Source organism: Myotis daubentonii, chromosome 2 (assembly GCF_963259705.1).
Source record: "Myotis daubentonii chromosome 2, mMyoDau2.1, whole genome shotgun sequence".
NCBI classification, from domain to species: domain Eukaryota; kingdom Metazoa; phylum Chordata; class Mammalia; order Chiroptera; family Vespertilionidae; genus Myotis; species Myotis daubentonii.
Genome location: NC_081841.1, coordinates 191,555,373 through 191,580,330, shown reverse-complemented (window position 1 = coordinate 191,580,330; position 24,958 = coordinate 191,555,373). Strand labels below are relative to the sequence as shown.

General features: G+C 42.0%; 1 protein-coding gene across 8 annotated transcripts in view; it reads right to left on the bottom strand.

Moving 5' to 3' along the window:
• Positions 1-24,958, bottom strand: part of ARHGEF7 (Rho guanine nucleotide exchange factor 7) — a 129,032-nt gene that overhangs the window by 58,884 nt on the left and 45,190 nt on the right. For 5 of the 8 annotated variants that reach the window (XM_059685113.1, XM_059685117.1, XM_059685118.1 and 2 more), the window contains exons 3-5: positions 16,228-16,312; positions 13,095-13,225; positions 2,173-2,374 (exon numbers count right to left, since the gene is read on the bottom strand). In XM_059685113.1, the coding sequence (XP_059541096.1) occupies positions 2,173-2,374; positions 13,095-13,225; positions 16,228-16,312 (418 nt within the window). Of the gene's footprint in view, positions 1-2,172; positions 2,375-13,094; positions 13,226-16,227; positions 16,313-18,321; positions 18,342-24,958 lie in introns of those variants that run through there. The other 3 variants (XM_059685115.1, XM_059685120.1, XM_059685116.1) reach the window with 2 other exon arrangements.

Genomic DNA, 24,958 nt, shown 5'->3' with positions numbered 1-24,958 from the left:
TTGTATTTTTACTATCATACCAGAATTCCCATTGAAATGAGTCATTCACAGCAGAATTCAAGAAAGCCCAGATTCAGCAGACATCTACCCAATCAGTGGGCTCCACTCCTGATGATGTACTCATTACCAGCTCTGTGACCTCCTAATAGAATGCCCTACCAGCTCTGTGACCTCCTGGGTGTGCCCTTACCAGCTCTGTGACTTCCTGTGTGCCCATTACCAGCTCTGTGCCTCCTGATGCAGTCCCCATTACCAACTCTGTGCGTCCTGATGGTGTACCCATTACCAGCATTGTGCCCTCCTGATGGTGCCCATTACCAGCTCTGTGATGCCTAAATGCTATGCCCATTACCAACTCTAACTTCCTGCTGGTGTGCCCATTACCAACTCTGTGACCAACCTCATCCTCACTGTAAAGGGAAAGCCCATCATCCCTCTCCCTCCTTGACTCCGGCATCCTCCTGGAAAAGGCCCAAGTGCTGTTCTCTCATCCCCAGGAGAAAAATGAATCACGGGAATGTGAGACTAGCGAAGGAGCTGCTCTCAGATCCAGGGCTCAGCCTGCCCCAGCTCTCAAGCTCAAGGGCCAGAGCTACGGGTGTCCAGCTGTCCCATGGACTGACCAGGTCCAAACAAGTTACAGACTAAGTCACATTTCCCAACAGCTGCGTCTATTAGGTCAAAATGACATTTCATCCTGATCAACCTGATACCATTACTGCACTCTCAGCTGGATCTACACTTGAATAGATTAAAAGAATATTATTTATTTGTGCCATATGCCCTGAATATCCCAGCAACACTTGCCTTCTGAGGTTGTGGTGAAGACTGAATGAGGTCACAAATAAAAAGCACTTTATACAATAACCAGAACATAATAAGCAACCACAAAATCCTGACTATTGTTAATTTTATTATAATAATGATGAAAAATACTGCTTATTATCAACAAGCACAGAAAAATAGCAGCAATGAGATACTACTTCACACCCATTAGGATGGCTATTATAAAAAAAAAGTGGTAGCAAGAATGTGGAGAAATTAGAACCCTTTTGTATTGCTGATGGGACTGTAAAATGATACAGCTGCTGTGGAAATAGCATGGTTGCTCCTCAAAATTTAACACAGAATTACCGTATGAGCCACAATTCCACCCCTAGGTAGATACCCAAGAGAACTGAAAGCAAGGACTTACACAGATACCTGTGTTCATAGCAATATTATTCATAATTAGCCAATAGGATGGGCCCCGGACGCGTGGCTCAGGGGTTGAGCATAATAGCCAATAGGTGAAAACCCAAATGTCCAGCAACAGATGAAAGGATAAACAAAATGTGGTTGTGAAACAGAAAATATATATATTTGTCTCTGCCTCCAGTTTGTGGCACAAAGCTAAAACCCATGCAATTTCCTTAAGTGATAAGAGCTCTAGGAGCATCTGTTGTTCTACTGAGATGACTCTCTGGGTCAGCTCCCAGATGGGGCCTGGTCACCAAAAAGACCCAGCCATGATTAGAAACCAGCTTGGAATTTTTAGCCCTACCCCTATCTCAAGGAAGGGGAGAGGGGCTGGAGATTTGAGCTAATGATCAATGATGCCTATCTGATGAAGCCTCCATAGAAACCCCAATAGTATGAGGTTCAGAAAGCTTGCAGGTTAGTGGACACATCTACATTCTGGAAGGGTAGCACCCCCTAACTCCACAAGGACAGAAGGTTCTGTGTGCAGGAACCTTCAGGACCTCATCCTATGTGACTCTTCATCTGGCTGTTCATCTGTATCCATTATTATATAACACATCAGGAAATGTAACTAGTTAGCATTTCCCTGAGTTCTGTAAGTCATTCTAGCAAAATATCAAACCCAAGGAGGGGGTCATGGGAACCTTGATTTATTGTCTGTTGGTCAGAAGTCATTATAACCCCAACGTGGGGGTACAGTAAAAAATTACTTCCCATAAAACAAAAAATAGGGAAGAATTTCAATACTCGGCCCAAGGTCATTTACACAAGTCCAACTAAATAAAAGCACATAATATATAGAGATATAGAATAGATATGGATATGGATATGGATATGGATATGGATATAGATACTGAGCACATTCATTTCTTTCTGTTCCTTCTCACCTGAAGGAAAAGCATCAGTCCATTCTGCCAACACTCCACTTACCACTGGGCTTGATCTCTCGGACGTAGTTGCTGGGGAACCAGCCAGTCCTGCCGTTGTGTGTGCCCTCCCACCAGCCTCCTTCCTCCACTCGAGTGACATGGATGACATCTCCTTTCGTAAAGGAAAGCTCATCTTCATTTGTCTGTTGGAAGTTAAACTTTGCTCTTACTACCAGTTGATTGTTGCTATTATCGGTCATGTCCTAAAAAAGAGAAGGGAAGAAAAATTTCATGAAGTATAGTCTAAGTCAGTGATGGCGAACCTATGACACGCGTGTCAGAGGTGACACGCGAACTCATTTTTTTGGTTGATTTTTCTTTGTTAAATGGCATTTAAATATATAAAATAAATATCAAAAATATAAGTCTTCGTCTTACTATGGTTGCAAATATCAAAAATTTCTATATGTGACACGGCACCAGAGTTAAGTTAGGGTTTTTCAAAACGCTGACACGCCGAGCTCAGAGGGCTCGCCATCCCTGGTGTAAGTCATTATGGAATAACCATACATCTTACTGTCATAAGTGTAGCATGAGTGCCCTGAACAGCAGAGGGAGGCTTAGCTTTGAGAAGTTTAAGTCTCCTGTCTCCTAGTGCATCCTGACCGCCTTCCCACCCCACTGCCAGTCCAGGAGGAAATTCTCTTAATGGCCTGAAAGGTCTTATTCCTGTCACTGTTATGTCTACATATACACGTCTTACTAGGAGCCCAGTGCGCGATTCAAAATCGCACGGCGCCGCCCACTCCCTCTCCGGCCCTTGAAGCAGCCACAGCCGCTGCTAATCAAGCCTTCCCCCCGCGCAGGCACTCGGAGGCCCCTGCCAGCCTGCCCCCAATGCTGCAAGCACAACCTCCTCCTATCTGGTCGACCCATTATGGCGTCTCGGTTAATTAGCCTATTTCTCTATTATATGGATAGATAGATAGATAGATAGATATTATACATACTTCTCTACAATTTATAAAAAGTTAATACACTGTAGTCATTTTTTCAGGAGTACTTATAGTTACTTTAATCTTAACTAGCTTTATGACTATGCTATTAATTACTTAATCAATTCTCTATTACTGGATTTAAGGCTATTTCTAGTATTTTTCTATTGCAAAACAAGGCTGCATTAAAATTATATTCACTTCTATCTTTGAACATCTGTAAATAAATCTATTATGTTAAACTCAGGTCACAGAACATGTATGACATTTCCAATTTTAGTACCTATTTATAAATCACCATCCAAAAACATTTTACAAACTTACACCAAGCTACATTCCAACCAACAGTATCTAACCAATACTGAATACTGTCAAGTATTTTTATTCTTTTTATCTCCATCTATATCCTAGAGTGGGTGTCAGAGGAGCTTGCAACCCAGACATACCATAAGAGCAAATAAGAACAAATAAAATCGTGCCCTCCTGGCCCAAGGAGCAGCAAAGGAGCAACAGGCAGGCACTGAGAGTGGGTACAGGCACTTAGCCTGCACCTGGGTGTCCACGGAGACTGAGTAGGACATCCCACACCCCACAGAGAGCATCAGTACTCCACCTTCGTAGGTGATATTAGCAAAAATCAGATAGGGGTTCCCAGTCTCCACCCAAACCAGGTGGTAGCAGGCTACCACATCATTAAATATCCTAAAATATTTAATTCTTATTTATCTATTTAGCTATTATATACTATAAATATAATATTATAAATATTTATATATTATATTACATATTAACTATTATGCATTATAAATATCTAACAAGGCATCCTCCCCTGCTTCCCTGCACTCCACCTAGCCCCAGGGGACCACCCAGACCTAGAATCTCCTCACATTCCATCCAGCCTCAGAAGAGGACTAAGGCAAACTAAGCTGTCACTGGAACCTATAGCCTACCAACCTAGGCCAGGACCACTCACTAAACCCAATCAGGGCCGAAGGCTGCTAAGATACAAGATTTAAGTAGGATCCAACATCTCCTACCTAATACACTCTCCAAAGTCTCCAGGATACAATAAAAAACAACTCATTCCAAGAACGTGGAAAATCACAGCTTAAATGAGAAAAGACATTGATAGCAACAACAAGATGAAGCAGATGCTGGGATCATCAGAAAAAGGTTTCATCATCAAAAGTCCTCAAAAAGCAATTACAAATTCTCTCAATCCAATATAACAAAAGCCTAGGTGGTATCATGGTCAGCAGGGGAGGGCAGTTATGGGCAATCAGGCCAGCAGGGGAGGGCAGTTGTGGAAATCAGGCCAGCAAGGGAGGGCAGTTGGGGGCTATCAGGCCGGCAGGGGAGGGCAGTTGGGGGCAATCAGGCCGGCAGGGGAGGGCAGTTGGGGGCAATCAGGCCGGCAGGGGAGCAGTTAGGTGTCAATCAGGCCAGCAGGGGAGCAGTTAGGCGTCAATCAGGCCAGCAGGGGAGCAGTTAGGCGTCAATCAGGCCAGCAGGGGAGCTGTTAGGGGCAATCAGGCTGGCAGGCGAGCAGTTAGGAGCCAGCAGTCCTGGATTGTGAGCTGGATGTCCAATTGCTGGCAGTCGAACATCCCCCAAGGGGTCCTAGATTGGAGGGGGTGCAGGCCGGGCTGAGGGACATCCACCCCCATGCACAAATTTTGTGTACCGGGCCTCTAGTACAGAATAAAATAAAAAAGCTCAGAAAAGAAACAGAACTTATAAAATTTACTCAAACTGACAGTGAAAAAAGAAAAAAGAGGAGAGCTCCAGGAACTTGTGGGAAATAACAAAGATCTGAGACTGGTACCATCAGAGTCTTAGAGGAAAAAGAGAACAGCGCTGAAAAGTGGTGCAAGAAGTATGGTTGAAAGTGTCCCAAATTTGGTAGAAGAATCACATATATAGATTCAAGAAGCTGAGTGAACCAACACAACAGGATCAGCCTAAAGAAATCCAAACCAAGTCACATCATAATTAAACTTTTAGAAAACTAAAGACAGAAAAAAAATCTTAGTACAGGATAAAAAAGACATCTGTGGATATTCAAGATCTCAAAAACTTTACTTCTCATACACCCTTTCTCAAGAAGGTAGTGAAAAATGTGCTCCTTCAAAACAGGGGAATTATCCAAGAAAAAATGAGGGTGGGGAGAAAGTGGTAAAGATGACTCAGGTCACAAGGAGTCTGCAGAACGATGATGTAAAAAACCTCAGACAGGGCAGCTGGCAACAGCCTGCCTGATAACCAAGAAACTTGGTGGGCCAGAAGATTTCAAGTTCCTTAGGAAGAGGAAAGTGAAAAATCCTAACGTCTTAATGTACAAAAGAGTTTATTAGAAAAAGGCAAAAGACTAGGATTGCAACCTGCAAAAGGTACTCAAGAGAACTAAATAAATAGGCAACAATTATTCAGTCCAGAAAACAAAGTGTTGTCATGCAAGGAAGAACAGTCACAGCACAGATCATGGCTCCATTATGAGCCTGAGTCTCATAATGTTATATTAAACCCTAACCCAACAGAAGCCGACTCATGAGGAAGAAGAGCTGGCAACCATTGCTGCAGGTAAGGAGCTCAGAGGCAGTGGAAGAGCCCTAATCCCCTCTTACACTGTGGGAAATCCACATTGAAAACTCTTCCAATTAAAAAAAACAATCAAGCTTATGTAGATATTTCATTTAAAGACACACAGGCAAATACATAAAGAATCAAAGGGAAAAATGGAAAGTTGTTGTCTCTACTGATTTTTTTCCTAATACCAAATCTTGGAGAATTGCCTGCCTCTTTAAATGAGGTATATGTATCACTAAACAAAAAGATACAAAAGATAAAGCACAAACACAGTGTTAAGGCAAATCTTCAAGAGGAGCTGAAAGAATTCCTAAAATATTTAATTCTTATTTATCTATATAAATTTTAACTATTATCCTATATAATAAAAAGGCTAATATGCAAATTGTCCCCTCGACCAGAAGTTCCACTGGGAATTTGACCAGGGGGTTGGGGCAGGGCCGGCCAGGCAACCGCCTGCGGCCCCTCCCCGCAGCCAGCCCTGCCCCTGATCAGCCCTGGGTGGGCCAGCCCGATCCCACCCATGCACAAATTTGTGCACCAGGCCTCTAGTATATTATAAATACTGTATTATAAATACGTATATGTTATATTACATATTAACTATTACACATTATAAATATATAACAGTAATTATTGTATTTTATATTTAATAATTCAAATAATACATTAAATATTTCTCTAATAAATTAAACACTTAATGCATACTTAATATTTAATACTTAGAATCCTATATAATAAAGAGCTAATATGCAAATGGTCACCCCACCCTCACACCGTCACACCATAACAACTCACTCAACACTGGGGAGAGAGGAATGGGGACCAGCCAGGCACAAATGAGTTCACGAGAGAGAATTGGGTACCAGCCAGGCTGTGGCCCGGGAGAGGGACAAGCCGCACGCTCTGCAGTTCCAGGTGCCAGCGGCTGCACCTGCAAACCGGGAGAGGGACAAGCCGCACGCCCCATGGTGCCGGGCACCAGTGGCTGCGCCTGTGCCTGCACCTGCAGCCCAGGAGAGGAACAAGCCGCACACCCCATGGTCCTGGTTGCCAGCAGCTAGGGCTGTGGCCCGGGAGAGGGACAAGCCGCATACCCTGCTGCCCCGGGCACCAGTGGCTGTGGCCTGGGCGAAGCCCTCCACCCATGGTCCACTGCGGCTGCAGCCGGCCTGGGCAAAGCCAGCCTGGGTCCTGGGTGCCTGAGGCCAGCAGGAGGAGGGAATCCTGTGTTCTGGGTGCAGGGTGAGGCAGAGGTGGTTAGGGGAGATCAGGCAGGCAAAGGTGGTTAGGGAAGATCAGGCAGGCAGGGAGAGGGGTTAGGGGCAATCATGCAGACAGGCAGGCGAGCGGTTAGGAGCCAACAGTCCCGGATTGCAAGAGGCAGTCGGACATCCCCCAAGGGGGTCCCAGACTGTAGAGGGTGCAGGCTGGGCTGAAGCACATCCCCCCCCCCCCCGCCCTGCACGAATTTCGTGCACCAGGCCTCTAGTATTTAATAAAGAAATATGCCTTTGACATTTGGCAATGAAAGCTCTGGCCAACACGGTCACCTCAAGCATAATGCTTGCCGGCACACTTGAATTCGCTTGTCCATGTGAAGCGCACGTTCGGAAAAATGGCACATTTTTCTGGTTCAATTTTCCTTGTTCTGGTTCAGTGAAACATCATCTGGCTTATTGTGCTATATCAGATTCTCTCTTTCTTCAAACCATTGTCCTTACTCATCAGTTGTCTACTATGATCTTCATTATTCTCCTACTTGTGGCTTATCCTGGCTTTCTGTAAAAGCACACCAGCCGATCCAGGTGATAAAGTCCTACAAAAGAATACTACAAAACAAACAAACCTGCAGAGCAGGCCCCGAAGGAGGTCAAACTGCCCCTGGGTGACCCTACTGCCCAGCTCATCCACCTCAGCTCAGCAACCAGCACTGAGGCCCCCTCCGCACACAAGTTTGGCCTGACCTAAGTTGAGAAATGGCGATATCTTGTCAGGACCTTATAAATGAGGTAAATTACATTCTCACAACACTTATGAATTCTCTACACTCAAGGCACAAGTTAGGCAAACACCACTGATACCTTCTCTGCTTCAGAAACACACTCCACTAAAGAAAAAACAGAGAGATGTCTGAGAGATGAGATAAAAAAAAAAAAAAAAAAAGCACAGAATACAAGCAGCCAGGCTGGATCCATTTAAAATTTCAGATTCTATAAATCCGTTCAGCACTTAACTACAGTGAAGTATATACAGATTTTTACAATGTTACTCTAAAGAGTGATGATTAGAGGGGAAGATGCCAAAGACAGGCTGAAAGGAGGGTACACTACAAAGAGCTGTACTCCAGGGACTCTCTACACACCAATTTCAGCCCAACATCACAACGGCTGAGTCAAGAGTGCTCCAGTCACTGTCACTAGTGTCACAGGAATCTGGAAAGGATGTATTTAATCACTATCTATTACTTTAGAATTTTTCCCTCCCCTTTTTTAAAAAGTTCTTCTGAAACTATACCTCATCATCTATCTGGGCTCAACATGACACTCCACAACAGTCTAAAACATAAAGAGCTGAGCAGAAGAGGCCAGTTATAAAATAAGTATATGCTGTGGAATTCCACTTATGTAAAACACAAAACAGGTAAAACTCATCTTTACTATTAGAAATCAGAAAAAAAAGTCACCACCAAAAAAAATCTCAACTCCCTTTCTCCCTAGTGCAAAGAGGCGGCTTAAATATATATTAAAATTCACTAGGCGTTATTTACCTTGTGTTATTAAAATATTACTAAATGTTAAAAAAAAAAAAAAAAGAAAGAAATCAGAACAGCAGGTGCCCTTGGGAAAAGCAGACACAACAAAGGCAGGTCAAATTCTGTCTCTAGATCTGGGTGCTTACACACTGGAAATGTTCAACTTGTGCAAATTCATCAAGCAGTTTGTTTAGGATACACACACTTTTCTTATTTTTTTTGGCACACACTTTTCTATATGTATGTTACATATCAATATAAGTTAATGATGGAAGGAAAATGAAAAGGGAAAAGGTGACCCCCTCAACCAGGTAGGGCACACACAGGGTACCTCCTCTGGAAACAGTAATCTATACCCACCACATTCATTCTTAAAGGCCTATTTCTGATTCCTATAGACAAAGCACCACCATCAGTATCTCACCTCTGTAACTTAAGTTCTTTGTTTTATCCAATGTTCTGTAATTATCCTAATAATCCAGAACCAGGACATCCTGGTGTGCTGTCTTCACATAAACTCCACCCTCTCCTCCACTCCCTAAAAGTACCTATAATTTTATTTATAGAATAAAAGATTGTTGAGGAGTGAAAGACCCAATTTCTACTACAATGGTTAACTATCTCCCAGGCCTGTGATCTTGGTAAATACATATCTTAATTTCTCTAAGCTTCAGTTTTCTCATAAAGTATTTCATCCTATATAATAAAAGGCTAATATGCAAATAGACTGAACAGCAGAACAACCAGAACAACCAAACAACCGGTCGCTATGACGTGCGCTGACCAACAGGGGGTGTGTGCAGAACATAGCGGGCATTGGCCGCGGCGGGATGGTGGAGCAGGTGAGTGAGGGCACCAGACTAAGGTAGAGCACCAGTCGTTGTCATCAGGGCAAGCCTCCGGTGATTACTGAAAATTCTTTGCTCCCGCGCACCACAGTCCCGCCCGGCACTCGCACTCACTGCCGGCGCTGGTCCCCATCACTCCCCGCCATCAGTGGGTGTGAGCAGTGACTGCTGGCCCTGACTGCCCCCAAAGGCTTCTCCACCTCCTCCTGCTCCTGAGGGGCAATCGGAGCAGCAGATGCCACTCAGACCCGCTGACGGCGCCGGCCCCGCTCGCACCCACTGCTGGCATGGGCCCCAATCACTCTATGCCGTCAGCGGGTCCAAGCGGGACTGGCAGGTTGGGGGCTACCGGCAGACAGGGGACCGGGGGACGCGGCAGGAAGGGCCAGGTGGGGGCACGGAGGATGGGCCAAGACCCGCCCCTGTGCCTACTGCAGCCTCGCAGCCCACAGTTCCTTTCAAGGTGCACGAATTCGTGCACTGGGATCCTAGTCAAATATAAGATGCCAGAAATTAGACAATATATTGTGGTTTTTATATTCCACCAAATACTATCAATTATAATATCAACTATAAAGCACATGCTACTTTCAGACATATAAAAATTTTTTTAATAAAAAGGTCATAGAATTGATTAAATATGGCACATTAGAGAAGCATAATTATTTTCTATGTTTATGGTAGAGAGGAACTAAAAATATTTTTTTAAGTACATGTGTAATACATTTTACTGTCTTGCATGCCTTGGAAAAACATTTTGTGAACTCAACAACAAAACACTACAATTTTTCAAATCTGCCTTCATCACAAGGCAGGAAATCTGTCCTAGAACAGACAGATGATAAGTTCACAGACACTGAAGCAACATTATAAAGACAACCAGCACCAAGGTGGTAATTAGGCGAGACATTCTTAAATAGAGATGTAAGCAATTACATCTTGAAAATACTAATCCTTGCTTTGGGGATGGTAGTGCCTTACAAAATCTCAAAGCTCAGCTTTATTTTAATGAGGTCACATAATGTTCAAGAAACTACAAGTTGCTTTTCTGTTTTTTATTTTTTTTAATATTTTTTTTATTGATTTTTTACAGAGAGGAAGGGAGAGGGATAGAGAGTTAGAAACATCAATGAAAGAGAAACATCAATCAGCTGCCTCCTGCACACCTCCTACTGGGGATGTGCCTGCAACGAAGGTACATGTCCTTGACTGGAATTGAATCTGGGACTTTTCAGTCTGCGGGCCGACGCTCTATCCACTGAACCAAACCAGTTAGGGCACAAGTTGCTTTTTTAGCTTAACATTTTTATTATGGAAAATTTCTAAGACAAACTTAGAGAATGATAGATACACTTCCATGTTACCATCACCCAGCTTTAATTAAAAATTTTACCAATCTTGCCGAAACCGGTTTGGCTCAGTGGATAGAGCGTCGGCCTGCGGACTGAAAGGTCCCAGGTTCGATTCCGGTCAAGGGCATGTACCTGGGTTGCGGGCACATCCCCAGTAGGAGATGTGCAGGAGGCAGCTGATCGATGTTTCTCTCTCATCGATGTTTCTAGCTCTCTATCTCTCTCCCTTCCTCTCTGTAAAAAAATCAATAAAATTTAAAAAAAAATGTACCAATCTTGTTTCATTAGAAATTATTTTTAATGTAAGAAAATTACTATTAATAACACATAAAAAAATCTTAGGCAAATAATTACTCTTACCTGGCATGGTAAGAAAAATCTTGCCATGTTCATTTCACTAGCAGATAACTGTCTACCAATCATAGACACAAAAGCAGGTGAGATGACTGAGGTCTTTTTAATTTTGGAGTAACTTAAAAAATTTCTTTAGCTAATGAAAAATTAATCCTATACTTACTGTGATCTCAGTAACATTCACTACCAACACTACATTTAACTATATTTTACTTCAAATTATACATTTGCAATCCAGTTTTTATTTACTCAAAAACAAAAAATATGAAAACTGCCAAGGGTAAATAAAGCTAATTTAAAATATTTTTCAAAATATGTGCTGAACCGAAGCAAGTGCTACAGCTATCTATTATTACTAAGAAATAGCTCATTGTAAAGGTCGGTGAAGTGCCAGTTATTTAGTATGTGCTGAATAAAAAATAATTTTAGTGGAGTTGAAATGTGAAAAAAATATAAAGATGTATTTTTAATCCTCTCATAAAAAAATATTTTTCAAGTAGTTTGTGTATTTTTTTTCTTAATTTGGCATTATAATGCTTCCAACACTCTGCAAAATTTCTCTACCATTAAACTCTTAACTTCAGGGGATCACTGTAAGGGTTATTTGAGTCCAAGTAAAGGACCTAGAACAATGTCTGGCACAGTAAAACAACTCAAAGCATGCTGTATTGAACACAAAATCAGAAACAGGATAATAGGACTTCTCTAAGAAAAAAAAAAACAGTCAAAGATAAATAGCAATCAGTGTTAGCTTGAGTTCAAAACTGCAGGAACATGTAAAAACTATGTTCCTTCTTTAGCTTTCAGTTTCTAACATGGCTTCATGAACTAAACTTAAATTTCTTTCCCTCTATAAAATAAAACTCTAACTAAATTATTATTTTTTTTTTTTTTAGATTCACCATTAGTTTAACAATATTACTTTCTATGTTGAAGTAGATAGAAAGATCTGGTCCCTAAAAACTCTACAAGAATCAGCCTCTCTTCAGACTCCGGTTACAAGATCATTTATGTTTCTAACAGAAAATAATTTACTAAAATGTTGCATGAAAGCAAAGTCACATCACTCGTTAATCAAAGTAAATGCCAATCATCCACTAGCTCAAAAGAGGGCTCAGAGTTTTTTCACAATGACACCAGGGAGCAGCCTCATTCTGGTCAGCTGATGTGATGGCCTCTTTATACATTTTCTCTGTTCAGTATTATATTTAATTTTTCCCCAGTTTCTCAGTAACAATTTCACTGTTAATCCTGTGTTCTTTGTTAATAGCCTCTACCCTGATGATTTATAAATGGATTTTTCTTTACTTTCCAAGATGACTGTTAGTCTAAGTTTCCCCCCCACCTCATTACCGCTCATAACCAATGAGTCCCTCCATCTACCCAGCATGGCTCAGTGGTTGAGCATCGACTTATGAACCAGGGGGTCAGGGTTTGATTCCCGATCAGGGCACATGCCCAGGTTGTAGGCTCGATCCCTAGTGGGGGGCTTGCAGGAGGCAGCCTATCAATGATGCTCTTTCATCATGGATGTTCTATCTCTCTCTCCCTCCCCCTTCTTCTCTGAAATCAATAAAAATATATATTTAGAAAACAAAGGAGTTCCTCCTTCAAATACTGCATCCTGACTCAGAAAAGCACCCTAAGGCATGCCTTTATTAAGAGAAAAACCACGCTTAGGTTTTTTTAGCTTGCAGCCATTGGTTCTTTATGCAACCAAGTATTTTACAAATATATATTTCTTATTCCTACAGTTCCGTATATTTGTGCATAGCAGAGAGAAAATACTATGCAAGTGACCAGAGAAATATTTTAAAGCACACATGTCTCTAGATAAACTGATTATGCATCTTAAGATATAACACCGAAAATAACAAAAGTTTCTCAAAAGCAGTCATTAAGCATTACATCTGGATAATTTGGTGATGAGCAAATGCCAAACCCAAGTAAAGGAACAATGGGGAAAAAAATCAAACCACCCCTCACTCTGCAACTCTTATTAATGGAGGCATGTGCATTGCTCCAGATACACCTACAGACACAATCACTTCCCCACATATTCCAATTTCAATAACTATCTCTCTCAAACTTACCAAACTTCGATACTGGCCCTGGAATAATTTTGAAGTCCGACTGTGGGAAGGCTGGGATCCCAGGGAGTCAAAAGACTTTATCCGATGAGATGAGGGCCGGGCACACACAGAGTCACTTCCCAGTCCAATGTCTGAAAAGGTCGTGAACAGAGAAAAGAGTGAGCTGAGACGCCTGACACCATGCACCCTCAGTGCACACCAGACTCTAAACTGGGGCAGCCCCCAAGGGACGCACCGCAGACCACAACAAAGCAGGCCATTTATGCAACACACAAAGCGCAGATTCTGTCTACCACAGACTTGCCCTCATTCTCCAATCACCTTTCCAGAAATTAATTGGAGATAACTATTTATTAGTTCTTCTCTAGCATAATTTTCAAACTTATGAAATGTTCTGTAACCTATTTTTAATACTTTCACTTCACCGGGGGGGGGGGGGGGGGGGGGGCGGGGGTGAACACCCTTACTAATTCAATTATTTTGCAGAGCACCACCCCATACTCATTCCCAATACATCACCACCACATGCCCACTTCTCCAGGATCACCGTTCACATAAGCAGCAAGAATTATTTAACAAAAGGAAACGACTTACTGAAAACCAACAGAAAATCCCCTTGTATTTTGCAGCTAGAGACACTTCTGAGGATTATTTCCTCAAAATGAAGGCAGCCCAAGCTTTATTCACCTCACCAAGCTGGTGAAAAGATCAAAGTAAATAGCTATTGCCCTAGCCAGTTTGGCTCAGTAGACATAGCTTCGGCCTGTGGACCGAAGTGTCCCAGATTCGATTCTGGTCAAGGGCACCTACCTGGGTTGCAGGCTCCTCCCCGGCCCGAGCCCTGACTGCTCAGGGCTCGTGCAGGAGGCAACCAATTAATGTGTTTCTCTGTCTTTCCCTCTCTCTTCTACTCTCCCTAAAAATCAATGGAAAAATATCCTCAGGCAGGGATTAACAACAACAACAAAAGTAAACAGCTATTAAAGGGCTTAGTTCTCTCTCTCTTCATGATTACACACTCCACACAAGCCAACCAGTAAGTAAATGTTAGCAGCCCACTTCTTTGAAGTAATTTTATTTTTTTAAAAAGGAGGCCATGAATAGTTTTCTAAGAAATCACTGTTCTGAGATACATAGAAAACTGCCTAGCAATTTCCTAAAGATACATGGGAGCCTTCTGCAAAAATGTTCTTAAACTGATGATCTCCAGGTCTATTTTCTTGGCAGATATTTGGATTGGCTTACATATCAAACTCATCGCCCATGGGCTGCATACAGCTCACAATGAATATTTTTGCAGCCCAGCCAACATACAGTATGTAAGAAACATTTTTTAAAAATTTCTTAACTTAATTTTTACAATATCCTGTTATACACAGTTATTAATAACGAACTACAACATTCACTAATGAGTGATTACTGTAATCGTGTTTCATTCATTTCCCTTACATGCCTTACGCACAGGCGCGCCATTTCTCTCCACTAATACCAGCAGCAAATATTTTAGCAGGCGATTGCCACGTCATTATTCTTGGACTGACTTGTTTGGTGTGCGTAACAGGAAATATTTCGCTTTCGGAGAACAAGAAAAATATGTTTATTTGCGTTATGCTTATTAATTTGTGCAGTTATTCAGTGTCTGGTAAGTTAATGCTCATTTTCATAAAAATTAATATTTTGTCTTGTTCTTTTATTTTATGTTAACGATTACTCATTTATTTCAGCCCTTTATATTCAGCATGTCTCTATTGAAATAAACCTACATTCCTATGAAAATTGCAGCTTTTGTTTTTTTGCGGCCCACATAAACTTAAACCTTGTTTATCTGGCCTGTGTTAGCCTTTAAGTTTGGCATGCCTGGCTTACATAGTGTCTTATAAAATTTGAGTTAGTTGTCATCAACTAAACGCCTGAATATGTCACAGAAAAACCCAAATTTCCAGTTGCTCTTGCAGCACAGGCAGCCCCTAGATCAGGGGTGGGCAAACTTTTTGACTCGAGGGCCACAAAGGGTTCTTAAACTGGATCGGAGGGCTGGAACAAAAGCATGGATGGAGTGTTTGTGTGAACTAATATAAATTCAAAGTACACATTATTACATAAAAGGGTACGGTCTTTTTTTTTTTTTTTTTTTTAGTTTTATTCATTTCAAGTGGGCCGGATTCGGCCCGCGGGCCGTAGTTTGCCCACAGCTGCCCTAGATAGGCATCCCAGCAAACAAGTGCTGTGAGGAGCACCAGGGATAGTTCCTGAGTGCAGAGGACCTCCCAGTCAAGATTGTAGCCCAAAGTGTTCTGACTCAGTTCCTCCTGGACACAATGAAGTGAGTACACTCCATCTGAAGGGCCAGGACACAAATGGGAAGAAACCATGACAAAATAAACTTAAGAGGTCTCTGATCAAAAGAGACATATCAAAGTCTAACTTTCCCCCAGAAATCTAAAACTAAAATCTGTAAGAAAAATAAAAATGACCTTAAAACAAAAGAGCCACTAAGTCCTTCTTTTAGATCCACAAGATAGAACTTCTCGGAGCTCATGGGACAGTTATAGACCATGAGGAATTTGCACAGAATCTCTCTTGCCCTCACTTTGGTCTGGGAGCCAGAGGAGTATACTGTGTACACCCCACCTCCACTCACCCTCTCCATGAGATATGACTGGAGTTCAGGACACTGTGAACCGGGTACCCTGAGTACGTACTTTCATAGCCCTTTGGAAACTTTGCCCAGGTAGGTATTTACTTTAGAGGCCAATTCACTGGCTACTCCACTGTCATGATCACACCTCAAAAATAGTCATTAGATCTGCTAATAAATATGAGTTTTAATCAGCCTAATAAAAATCCAGAGGAAGTGTAGCCACATGAATGAGACATTTCTCCTTTGCTCTGTTTTCAGGTAGTAACTACTCTGCCCACAGAAAGGAAAACACCTGATATCTATCTGAGGACCTAAAATGGAAGATTCTGTTCTAATAAGAAAAAAAATCCCAGCAAAAGTGACAACCAAAAATGTAATGCAATAGAAGCTTATTTCTTTGAATTTTATTAGTGCTCATTTGTCTTGCTAAAAGAAAAGGTTTTGCCCTTTTGTCTTCACACCCCGTCAAGTTCAATTAAAAAAAGATCTTACCTGCTGTTACTTTATTTAAAGTCACTAAGGAACTGAGGACCTTGTTAAAATTCTGCCCCTGGTACAAATCATTTGCATCAAACGTCTGAAAGGAAAAATTAAACAAAATTAATAGAGTCTTGTGTTGGGTGCAGGATAAACCAAGTTTTTGCAAAATGAGAGAACCACGTGTAGGATTTCCAGGTAAAATCATAAAAATGCAGCACAACTTGAAAAATCAGGACCGGTGAGCTCAGCTTCCAGTCTGGGGGTGGGAGGTCCAACGGAATTCCCTTACATATACCTTAAACCTGGGCCAGAGACCAACTCCCCCAACTCCTTCATAACCTGGAGTGGAAGCCCTTCCCAGGTTAGGGAGCCAATTATGCCAGCACTCAATGAATCTGGGGTGTTTTCCCAATCCTTCTCTTTTTAGATTAAGGCAGAGGCCACATGGCAGGCACACTACCAATTTCCTCTCCTAGTCCCAGTCAATTCCAAAGCTAACAGCAGCAAAAGAGAAACACAGGCATCAGAATGGAGGAGAGTAAAAGGGAGGGAAGATAAAAAGATGCAGATTCCAGAATGAGAACAGGTATGGGGACAAGGGAGTACTTGACCCTCAGACCAGAACTATCTAATCTGAAATTCCTTCAATCTGAGTGGTCTAGAGACAAGGGGAAAATGAGTCAGCCCGAATGCACACACACATTAAAATAAACAAGAGCTCATACCCATACACTATCTGAAAATTACATATAGCTTTTCATCACCAAATAAACTCCACACAAAAAATTTTTTTCAATAATCAAATAACCCACAACTCTGCCAGAAAAAAATTACGAAAATATTTCAAAGATGCAAATAACAAAAAGATATGGTATTTAGATCCACCAAAATGTAAATTGTGTTAACATATTTCCAAAAGTTTCTCTCAGTGGGACAAAAACAAACCAACATGACTAGATATCCAAGAATGAATATCAGCACTGGAAGGCCCAGACATTCTCTCCCGCTGACTGCCACCTCTCTCCTCATTTGCTCAGTTCCTCTACCTCATGGGTCCTGGCAGGACCACCCCCTTTCCTGCCTCCCAGCCCCCACCTCTTTCCTGGCTAACTCTTACTCATCGGACTTCCCCCAGCCTCACTTCCTTCCCCAAACTCAGTTAGGTCCCCTACCCAGGGCCTGCCAGCACATTCATCACAAAGACAACATTACATTTAATGTGTATATGCCCCTCTATACTGTCAAGTCTACAAAGCCAGATTTACAACACCCAACATCTAGCAAAATGACCAGTACACAGTAAAAATTCAAGTTATTTGCTGAATGAATAAATGCACCAATCCATCCACCCATCCACCATTTAGCTGCACTAAATGTCACCGTGAGTGCCATTCACATAAAGAACAGCTAAGAAGAGCCATTCCAAATCTGAGTAATTATTGCTTTCTCAAAAATCATCTTCAGTAATGATCTTCTGCCTGTAATTTCTGAAACAGGAGGTTTGTTTTGAACATGAACAAACAACAAAATAAGAAAATTCAGAAGTTGAAAAACTTTAAGAAAGGAAGGCATCAAATCACTGAGTCAAGAGAAGCTGAAAACGCAGCTTTTTGTAAAAGCTGAAAGCGGAAACTAAATGGAACCACAAGACTTAAAAGATATGAATACATCTAAGCATTCTGTATACAATGACTGATGCCCTATCTCACATAGTTGAAATACAAAATAAAGCTAATTTCATGATACCAGATCCTTCCTATAAAAAGAGATAGCCCTTAGAACAGTCTTAAGAACTATCTTATAATATACAACTTAATTCATTTATTCTGATACTTATTTTTAAAGGAATTCCAAGTAAAATCAGAGCATTATCTAGGCTGACATATCCACCTACATTTTTTTAAATGGGCTATTTATTTTTTTAAAGAATTAAAAGTATTAACCTCAGTAGACCTCAGTTTCCTTACATGTAGAACATGTTACTTGTAAAATGCTGGAGTAGGTGATCTGCAGCAGTCTTTCAGCTCTAAAATTATAATTCTAGAGCCTGGAAAATTAAAACTGTGGTATTCTACAAAAAGAAATCTACATAAATTGTCTACTAACCTTCATTGTGGAGAAGCAGCAAGTCATAAAACCCAGAAAAACAGGATGTTGAATACTGAAGTTTCCTGTTATTCCAGAACTATATATCTTTCTTACTTGGATACCAGGAAGCGTCTGGTTGGCTAAAACTGCCCACCAATGGGGTTCAATGTGACGTCAGAAATTAAGTGAATTCACATATATCCTACATTTCTTAACAGGAAACTACACAATGAAATGAGACAAATGCTTGCCACTAAGAGGAAAATAATGCATATTCTGAGTCAATAAAATGTTTTGACTAAAAAGTGCTTCTCCAGAGAAAGATAACAGACTATTTCCTGAAATATGAATCTACTGAACAAAAAGCAAAACCAGAAAAATCTTAGGGCCCTGAGAAAGTGTACTATGAGAACAAGAGAAAGTCTCATTAGAACTTTTATAGAAATATCTCTGCAAAAATAAGTCAGCCTATATCTGAGAAGGACCAGGACACTTAGCACACTAAATTACCTCCTGGGTCACTCGGTCGTTAAGGAGATAAAAGCCCTGGGAGGCTGGCCCACCTCATGGCCTAACCACTGATGCTCTCAGAGCAGCACACTCTCACCTCTGGCTGGAATATGGAGCAAGCAAGCCGGAAGGAAGGAAACAAACACAGAGGGTCCTTTTCTTCAGGTGGTATTGGGAGAGTGATTATCAGGATTTCCTGGAACTTTTCTAAACCAAGACGACTTTACAAAATCCAGCCCATCTCAGACCAATTTAATTAGAGTCTCCAGGGAAGAGACCCATGTTAATGCTCTCCAGGTGATTTTGAGCACCCAAGGGTGAGAACCACCTCCCTGAAGAGATGAGGAAAGTGTCCTGAATCCTCTCCCTAGGCAGGCCCACCCTTTACGCATGTCCCTTATAAGCAGAATAAGGAGGGAACACACAAATACCCCATAGATCTTAGAATCTACCCAGTTGGAAAAGTATATTAACCAAAAACTCACCCTCACTTTTACATTTAAGTGAATTACGTGTGCAGTAGAATGATCCAATATTCTCAACAACAACAAAAATCCGATCAATATTCCAACCAAAAAAACTCATAATACTAAAAACATTAGAGTTTATTTTTAATATTTTACTTTTAATAGATGCAGATTCCAGAATGAGAACAGGTATGGGGGCAAGGGAGTCCTTCACCCTCCTGGAAGAGGGCTGAGACCCGACCAGAGCTGTCTAATCTGAAATTCCTTCAATCTGAGTGGTCTAGAGACAATACTACATAATGAAATACAATACAAACCATATAGAAATCAGGATAGAAGAGGCCCAGAATATTAAAATACTTTTAAAAATAAAAATAAAAATTTAAGAAATCTCTCTAGTCTCTCATGGAGAAAGAGAGACAGGGCTGAACTAATATGACAAGGCATGTAAGTGAGAAGGAGGCAATACTGTTCTGTGAGGGCAGATAACCTTTCTGAACTTGAAGGCTGCCCCCTGCTGGTTATTGCCTTACACAACTTACTGAAGCACTCTGGGCCTCAGGTTGCTCATCCTTAAAATGGGAAGGAGGAACAGAGAGGATACTGAGATTACAATAATAATGATAGGTAGCAGCAATGTGCAAACGCTTCAATGTTCAAAAAGGATCATGATTAAAAAAATAGTGTGAATCTTGCACACCAAGCCTTAAGGTCTCTTGTAAAAAATGACCCATCAAAAATTACGTCCTACCAAGGAAAACTCTTATTTTCTAAAATATAAACAACTACCAAGAAAAAAAAGAAAGCTTCCTCAATTGCTGTAAGTGCTCAAGAACATCTTAAAGACCATCCAGAGAAAGGACCACAAGTCTCCACACCACATGCTGCACACGCCACACAGACTGCAGCATACAAACCACACACTGCACACTGCACACACCAAACATGAACGCTTTTGTAGCACAAACACACCACAGAAAGTACACACTGCAAATGCACACTGCTTCTGTAGCACATGCACACTGCTTCTGCAGCACACACCAAAGCATGTGCTGCACACTATACACATGCACACATTGCTTCTGCAGCACACCCTACACAATGCACAGCCAACACATGCACACTGCTTTTGCAACACACCAAACACTGCACACACTGCTTCTACAGCACATATACTACACCATATAGCACAGCACACACACTCACTGGTGCCAACCTCCACTAATGTACATCAGTATCAGCAAGAGTCCAGCTCATACTCCAACAGGAGATTGTCTTACTCCATATCAACATTCCCATCCAGAATTCCTACCCAAGCTGCTGCTTCTGACACATACCCCCAGCCCCACACTCACCTTTAAGCCTCAACAATGTTGGACTCTTTCTCTGCCCCAAGGCTCATGAGGGGAAATACAAACACCACCATGAAAGAGGAAGGACACCCCTACCAGCATGTACCCCAGGTCTGCTCAACACTGGATGTGATGGCTGCTGCCCATCACCGAAGCAGCTGCCCCCATTTGAGAACGCTTCTGTAGAGCTCTCACTCCCCTCACTATCTGCTGGACACTGACTATCCAATGCCTTCTCCCACTATTAACTCTCAGAGTGGGAATCATGGCCGACCTCACCTGAGCCCATTTTAAAATGCAATGTGAACAATGCACAATCACAAAATCCAAGCAGCACTATCAGTGGGGGTTTCAGGAGAAGGTTGTACCTTTTTCTACCTACAAAAACAAAGCAGAAAATGCACTATTTTACAGGGAAAAGTCCTAAAATCCAGGTTGATGAAAGTGTAATCTACAAGAACAATTACAGGCAGATATTTTAAAAGAAACATGCAAGTATAGACATGGCAGAATCACCCCAAAATTAACAACTTCCTTTATCAGGGAAAAGTACCAAATACCAAAAACATTCTAGCCAAGAACTTATTCTCCTTGTATCAATCAAAGCAGGGCATTGCTATACTCTTCCTTAAAGTATCAGCATAAATACTTTATTTTCCTTCAGAGACTTGTCTCACTTCCCCATTCAGACAGTGAGTCATTAACAAAACTCACTTCGTGGCCAAAAAATGTCTTCAGGGCAGGAAAACACAAAAAACTCTTTTCATCCAGTTCCTCTCACAAGCACATACATCCTATTCCTCTACTGGAGGAGAACTCAGAACCATATAACCCAGATAGAGGGTTACAATTATCTACATAAATTTAAAAAGCACACAACTAACCCTGACACCACGCCCAATAACGAAAACTCCAGGCTGGTTTTTCCAACACAGGCTACTCCTGGCTATCGTCTTGTACAAGGTACAACTGAAGACAAACTTGTAAGAAAATTAAAAGGACCAACTGATGCAAGAGGGCTCTGAACAAGGAGCAGTACAGAGAAGACAAGTTGAGACTAGAAGGAAAATGAGCCAACTGGACATGGTAGTCGCTGCAGGGCACACTGGACTCACCAGCCACAGTGCGTCACTTTGAGAGAATGAGAACTCTATCAGAAAATAGTCCAAGATAACAAGCATAAACCAGGGCCATCGCAGACAAACCAGACCCTATGGCCTCCAGAAGCCCATGATTACCCAATCCAAACCCAGAAGGGCAAGAGGGATGTCAAGTAAGAACAGGCCTTCCAAAGGCCAACCCCACCTCTGAGCACTGGCCCCTGTGGACTTCCTAGGCATCATTTTCCTTACCTGGAAAGGGAGACACTCAACTGGCTGACCTTTCTAAGACACCTCTGACACAGTGTCCTTTTTAAAGAATAATCACCAGCTTCGAGCAAGGGAGAAAGAACCAGGCTCAGGAAACCTGGCAGAAGGGAAAATGTAAGGGTGGGAAATTCAGGAGCTGGCCTTTCCTGGCCTGCCTTTGTAAAGGCTGAAGCAGGGAAAAAAATAAAAATAAAAAAAACCACGGGGAAAATGAGTCACAACTCCGCAACAGGTAAGGCATTCCTCTGTCCTGGAGGTGCATCCCCTATGACTAGGTTCCAGACAAGAGGGAGGCTCCAGGTGACTGGTAGGCCTGGCTAGACGATGAAGCCACCAGGCACATGTTAGTCAGCACTCTCCCAAACAGGACACTTCTGAAGGCCTGAAAGGACCCCCTTCCCACCTAGCAGGCAGGACACATGCTCACCCAAGCTGATACCTGCCTCAGCAGAGACTGGGGGATGCTGAGAAGCCCAGTTCACTGCACTATGCTGGATGTTACAACTACAGGAAGGTTCAGCCCTGGTCTCGAGGAGGAAAGAAAGCACCTGCCATCAAACTTCAGAAAGGGCTTCCAAAAGAAGCTGACAACTGTGTGTGGTCTTAGCAGATGTGCAGACACTCAGACACAGACAAGAGGCAGGGAGAGAAGTTATACCATCTGCATTAGAAGGACACCATCTGGCCTGAGAGGCTCTCAAGCCTGCCTAGGGCTCCTCCCCAATCTGTCCAGCAGAGGCCCCGAGCAACCAGCTCCTGAGAGCACCCACCACTCTGACCACTCATCACCCATAAAACACTGTCAATGACACACCACTGAAAGAACTAAAACTGACCATCAAAGACTTAGCAATCTGGTCCAGCCTTAACTTTTGCTAGTCCTCTAAAAATATTTTGGCATATTCCTTATTTATATAGTCACAATTAATACTGTTTGGTTCCTAAAGTAACACCTGAAATAAGGAGAGCTCACCTGTACATAAGATGAGGCTGTGTTACACACATCAACCAACTGGCAGGGTGACCTCCTATGTGCACTTGTGAGAACTCCCACATGCATAAACTCTAGTTAGGTAGAAGATTTAGCAGAAAGAGATACCATGTAACCAACAGAATATTGTGGGAAAATTGAGGTTTCAAAGGCACATGAAGAGCTGATGCTGATCCCATCTAGAATTTTTATATTCATCACACTATTTTCAGCTTCCTTTGTCTCTAATCAAGGAACTGCAGCTCACTGTGCCACTGCTTTCTTCCATTCACACCCCTCCCTGGAAGAGAGTTGTGCATCCCCACCAATTGCCATGCCTTCCCATGACATGACATGCACCAGCTCTGAGCAGGATGATGCATGTAACCCCATGCAAAAGTTTTAGGAGCTTTTAAGTGTTTCTGCCAACCTCTCTGTTCTTTTCCTTTAAATGACCAGCACTCCATATTGTTTGTAAAAAAGGAATCATCCATGCAGTCCAGGGAAGGGGGCCATAGTCCTGCCTTTAGGAGGGGGAAGATTCACAAAATGTGAGGACAAGTGCTTGAAAATCACCAGCGTGTCCACCACTGTGGAAGAACTACCTTCATGTGCCATGCTTTCCTCTTTGAATTGAGTTACCACGCCTTCTAATTGGATAAATCAGATATCAAATTCATTCTGCAGAGTGCTGACACACCCAACAAAGAAATGGAACAGGGTTTTCCAAGATAACCAGAAGATGCCTGAATCTAAATAAGACCTGAAAGATTGGTTCCTCATTATCATTGCGTTTACCTCACCTTGGCTTCCAAATTCACCGAGGGTATTAGATCTCAGGAGTATCTTCCACATAATAAAATAGAAAAGCAAACTTGACATCAGTAAATAGATTGTGTTATGCACCATATAATGCAGACATTGTTAGCCAGGAATCTTTCAACTGCAAGCAAGTGAAACCAACTCAAATAGCTTAAACAAACAAACCAAATATTATCAGTTCACATAACTAACAAGAATGGCAAGAGTGGCAGCATAGACATAGAAAGCTTAAGACCATCTCTTTCCTCTGCTTCCTGTGTGGGCTGCAGCTTTAGGAATGTTCTTCCTTGTAAGGTACCACCACTGCCAGCAGCCCCAGACAGCCAACAAGTCCACCACCTCAGCAGCACCTGGCTGTACCTGCCCACTCCAACTGCACAGCCACTGTGGCAGAGCATCAAGGAGACTGTAGAAGTCAATAATGGGTACAGCCTTCCTGCAAATCTGCACACGTGTGACTTAGTGCAGTTTCTGATCACAGAAACACAGACATCACCAACCAAAACAGACTCTGACCCACCTAGCCCACCTAGCCATACGGACATCAAAGCAAAAATAGATGACTCCCACCTAAATGATGTCACTGGCTGATAACACCCATAGTTATACCCCAAAAGAAAATACCAAGGAATGTGGAGAGAAAATGTCTTCTTTCCAACAGCTCTGTACTAATGGAAAGACCCCTACAACGAAAGGCTAAGTCAGCATTTCTCAATCATGCAGCTTGCATGTCCCAAATGCAACAAGTCAGGTCAGCTCTTCCAATGAGTTTATGAGGAAGCTATTTTTGACATAAGAAATTGCTACTTTTGGCACAGTTCTAGAGTGTGATTCCTGAAGTATAAAAATATAATTTTGTCCTATCACATTGTCAAATGGAATTTGTGAATTTAGAACATGATGAGTAAAAACGAATCTTAAATAAGTTGTGCTATTTAAGTTTAATGCAAATGGTCCCTACTGTTGGGATATATGAAAAACAGAGCCAGGGTGAATTTTCGCCTTCGTGGCTTCTGTAGATTTTGTGCTTAGTTCCGCCTACTCCCACACCCAGGGATAAAATTAAAGTTTGATGATGAATTCTACTTGTACCCAACATATCCCCAAACAATTTTTCAGTTTAAAATGAGAACAAAATCATATTGTTTTGTGGATTCTACTGTA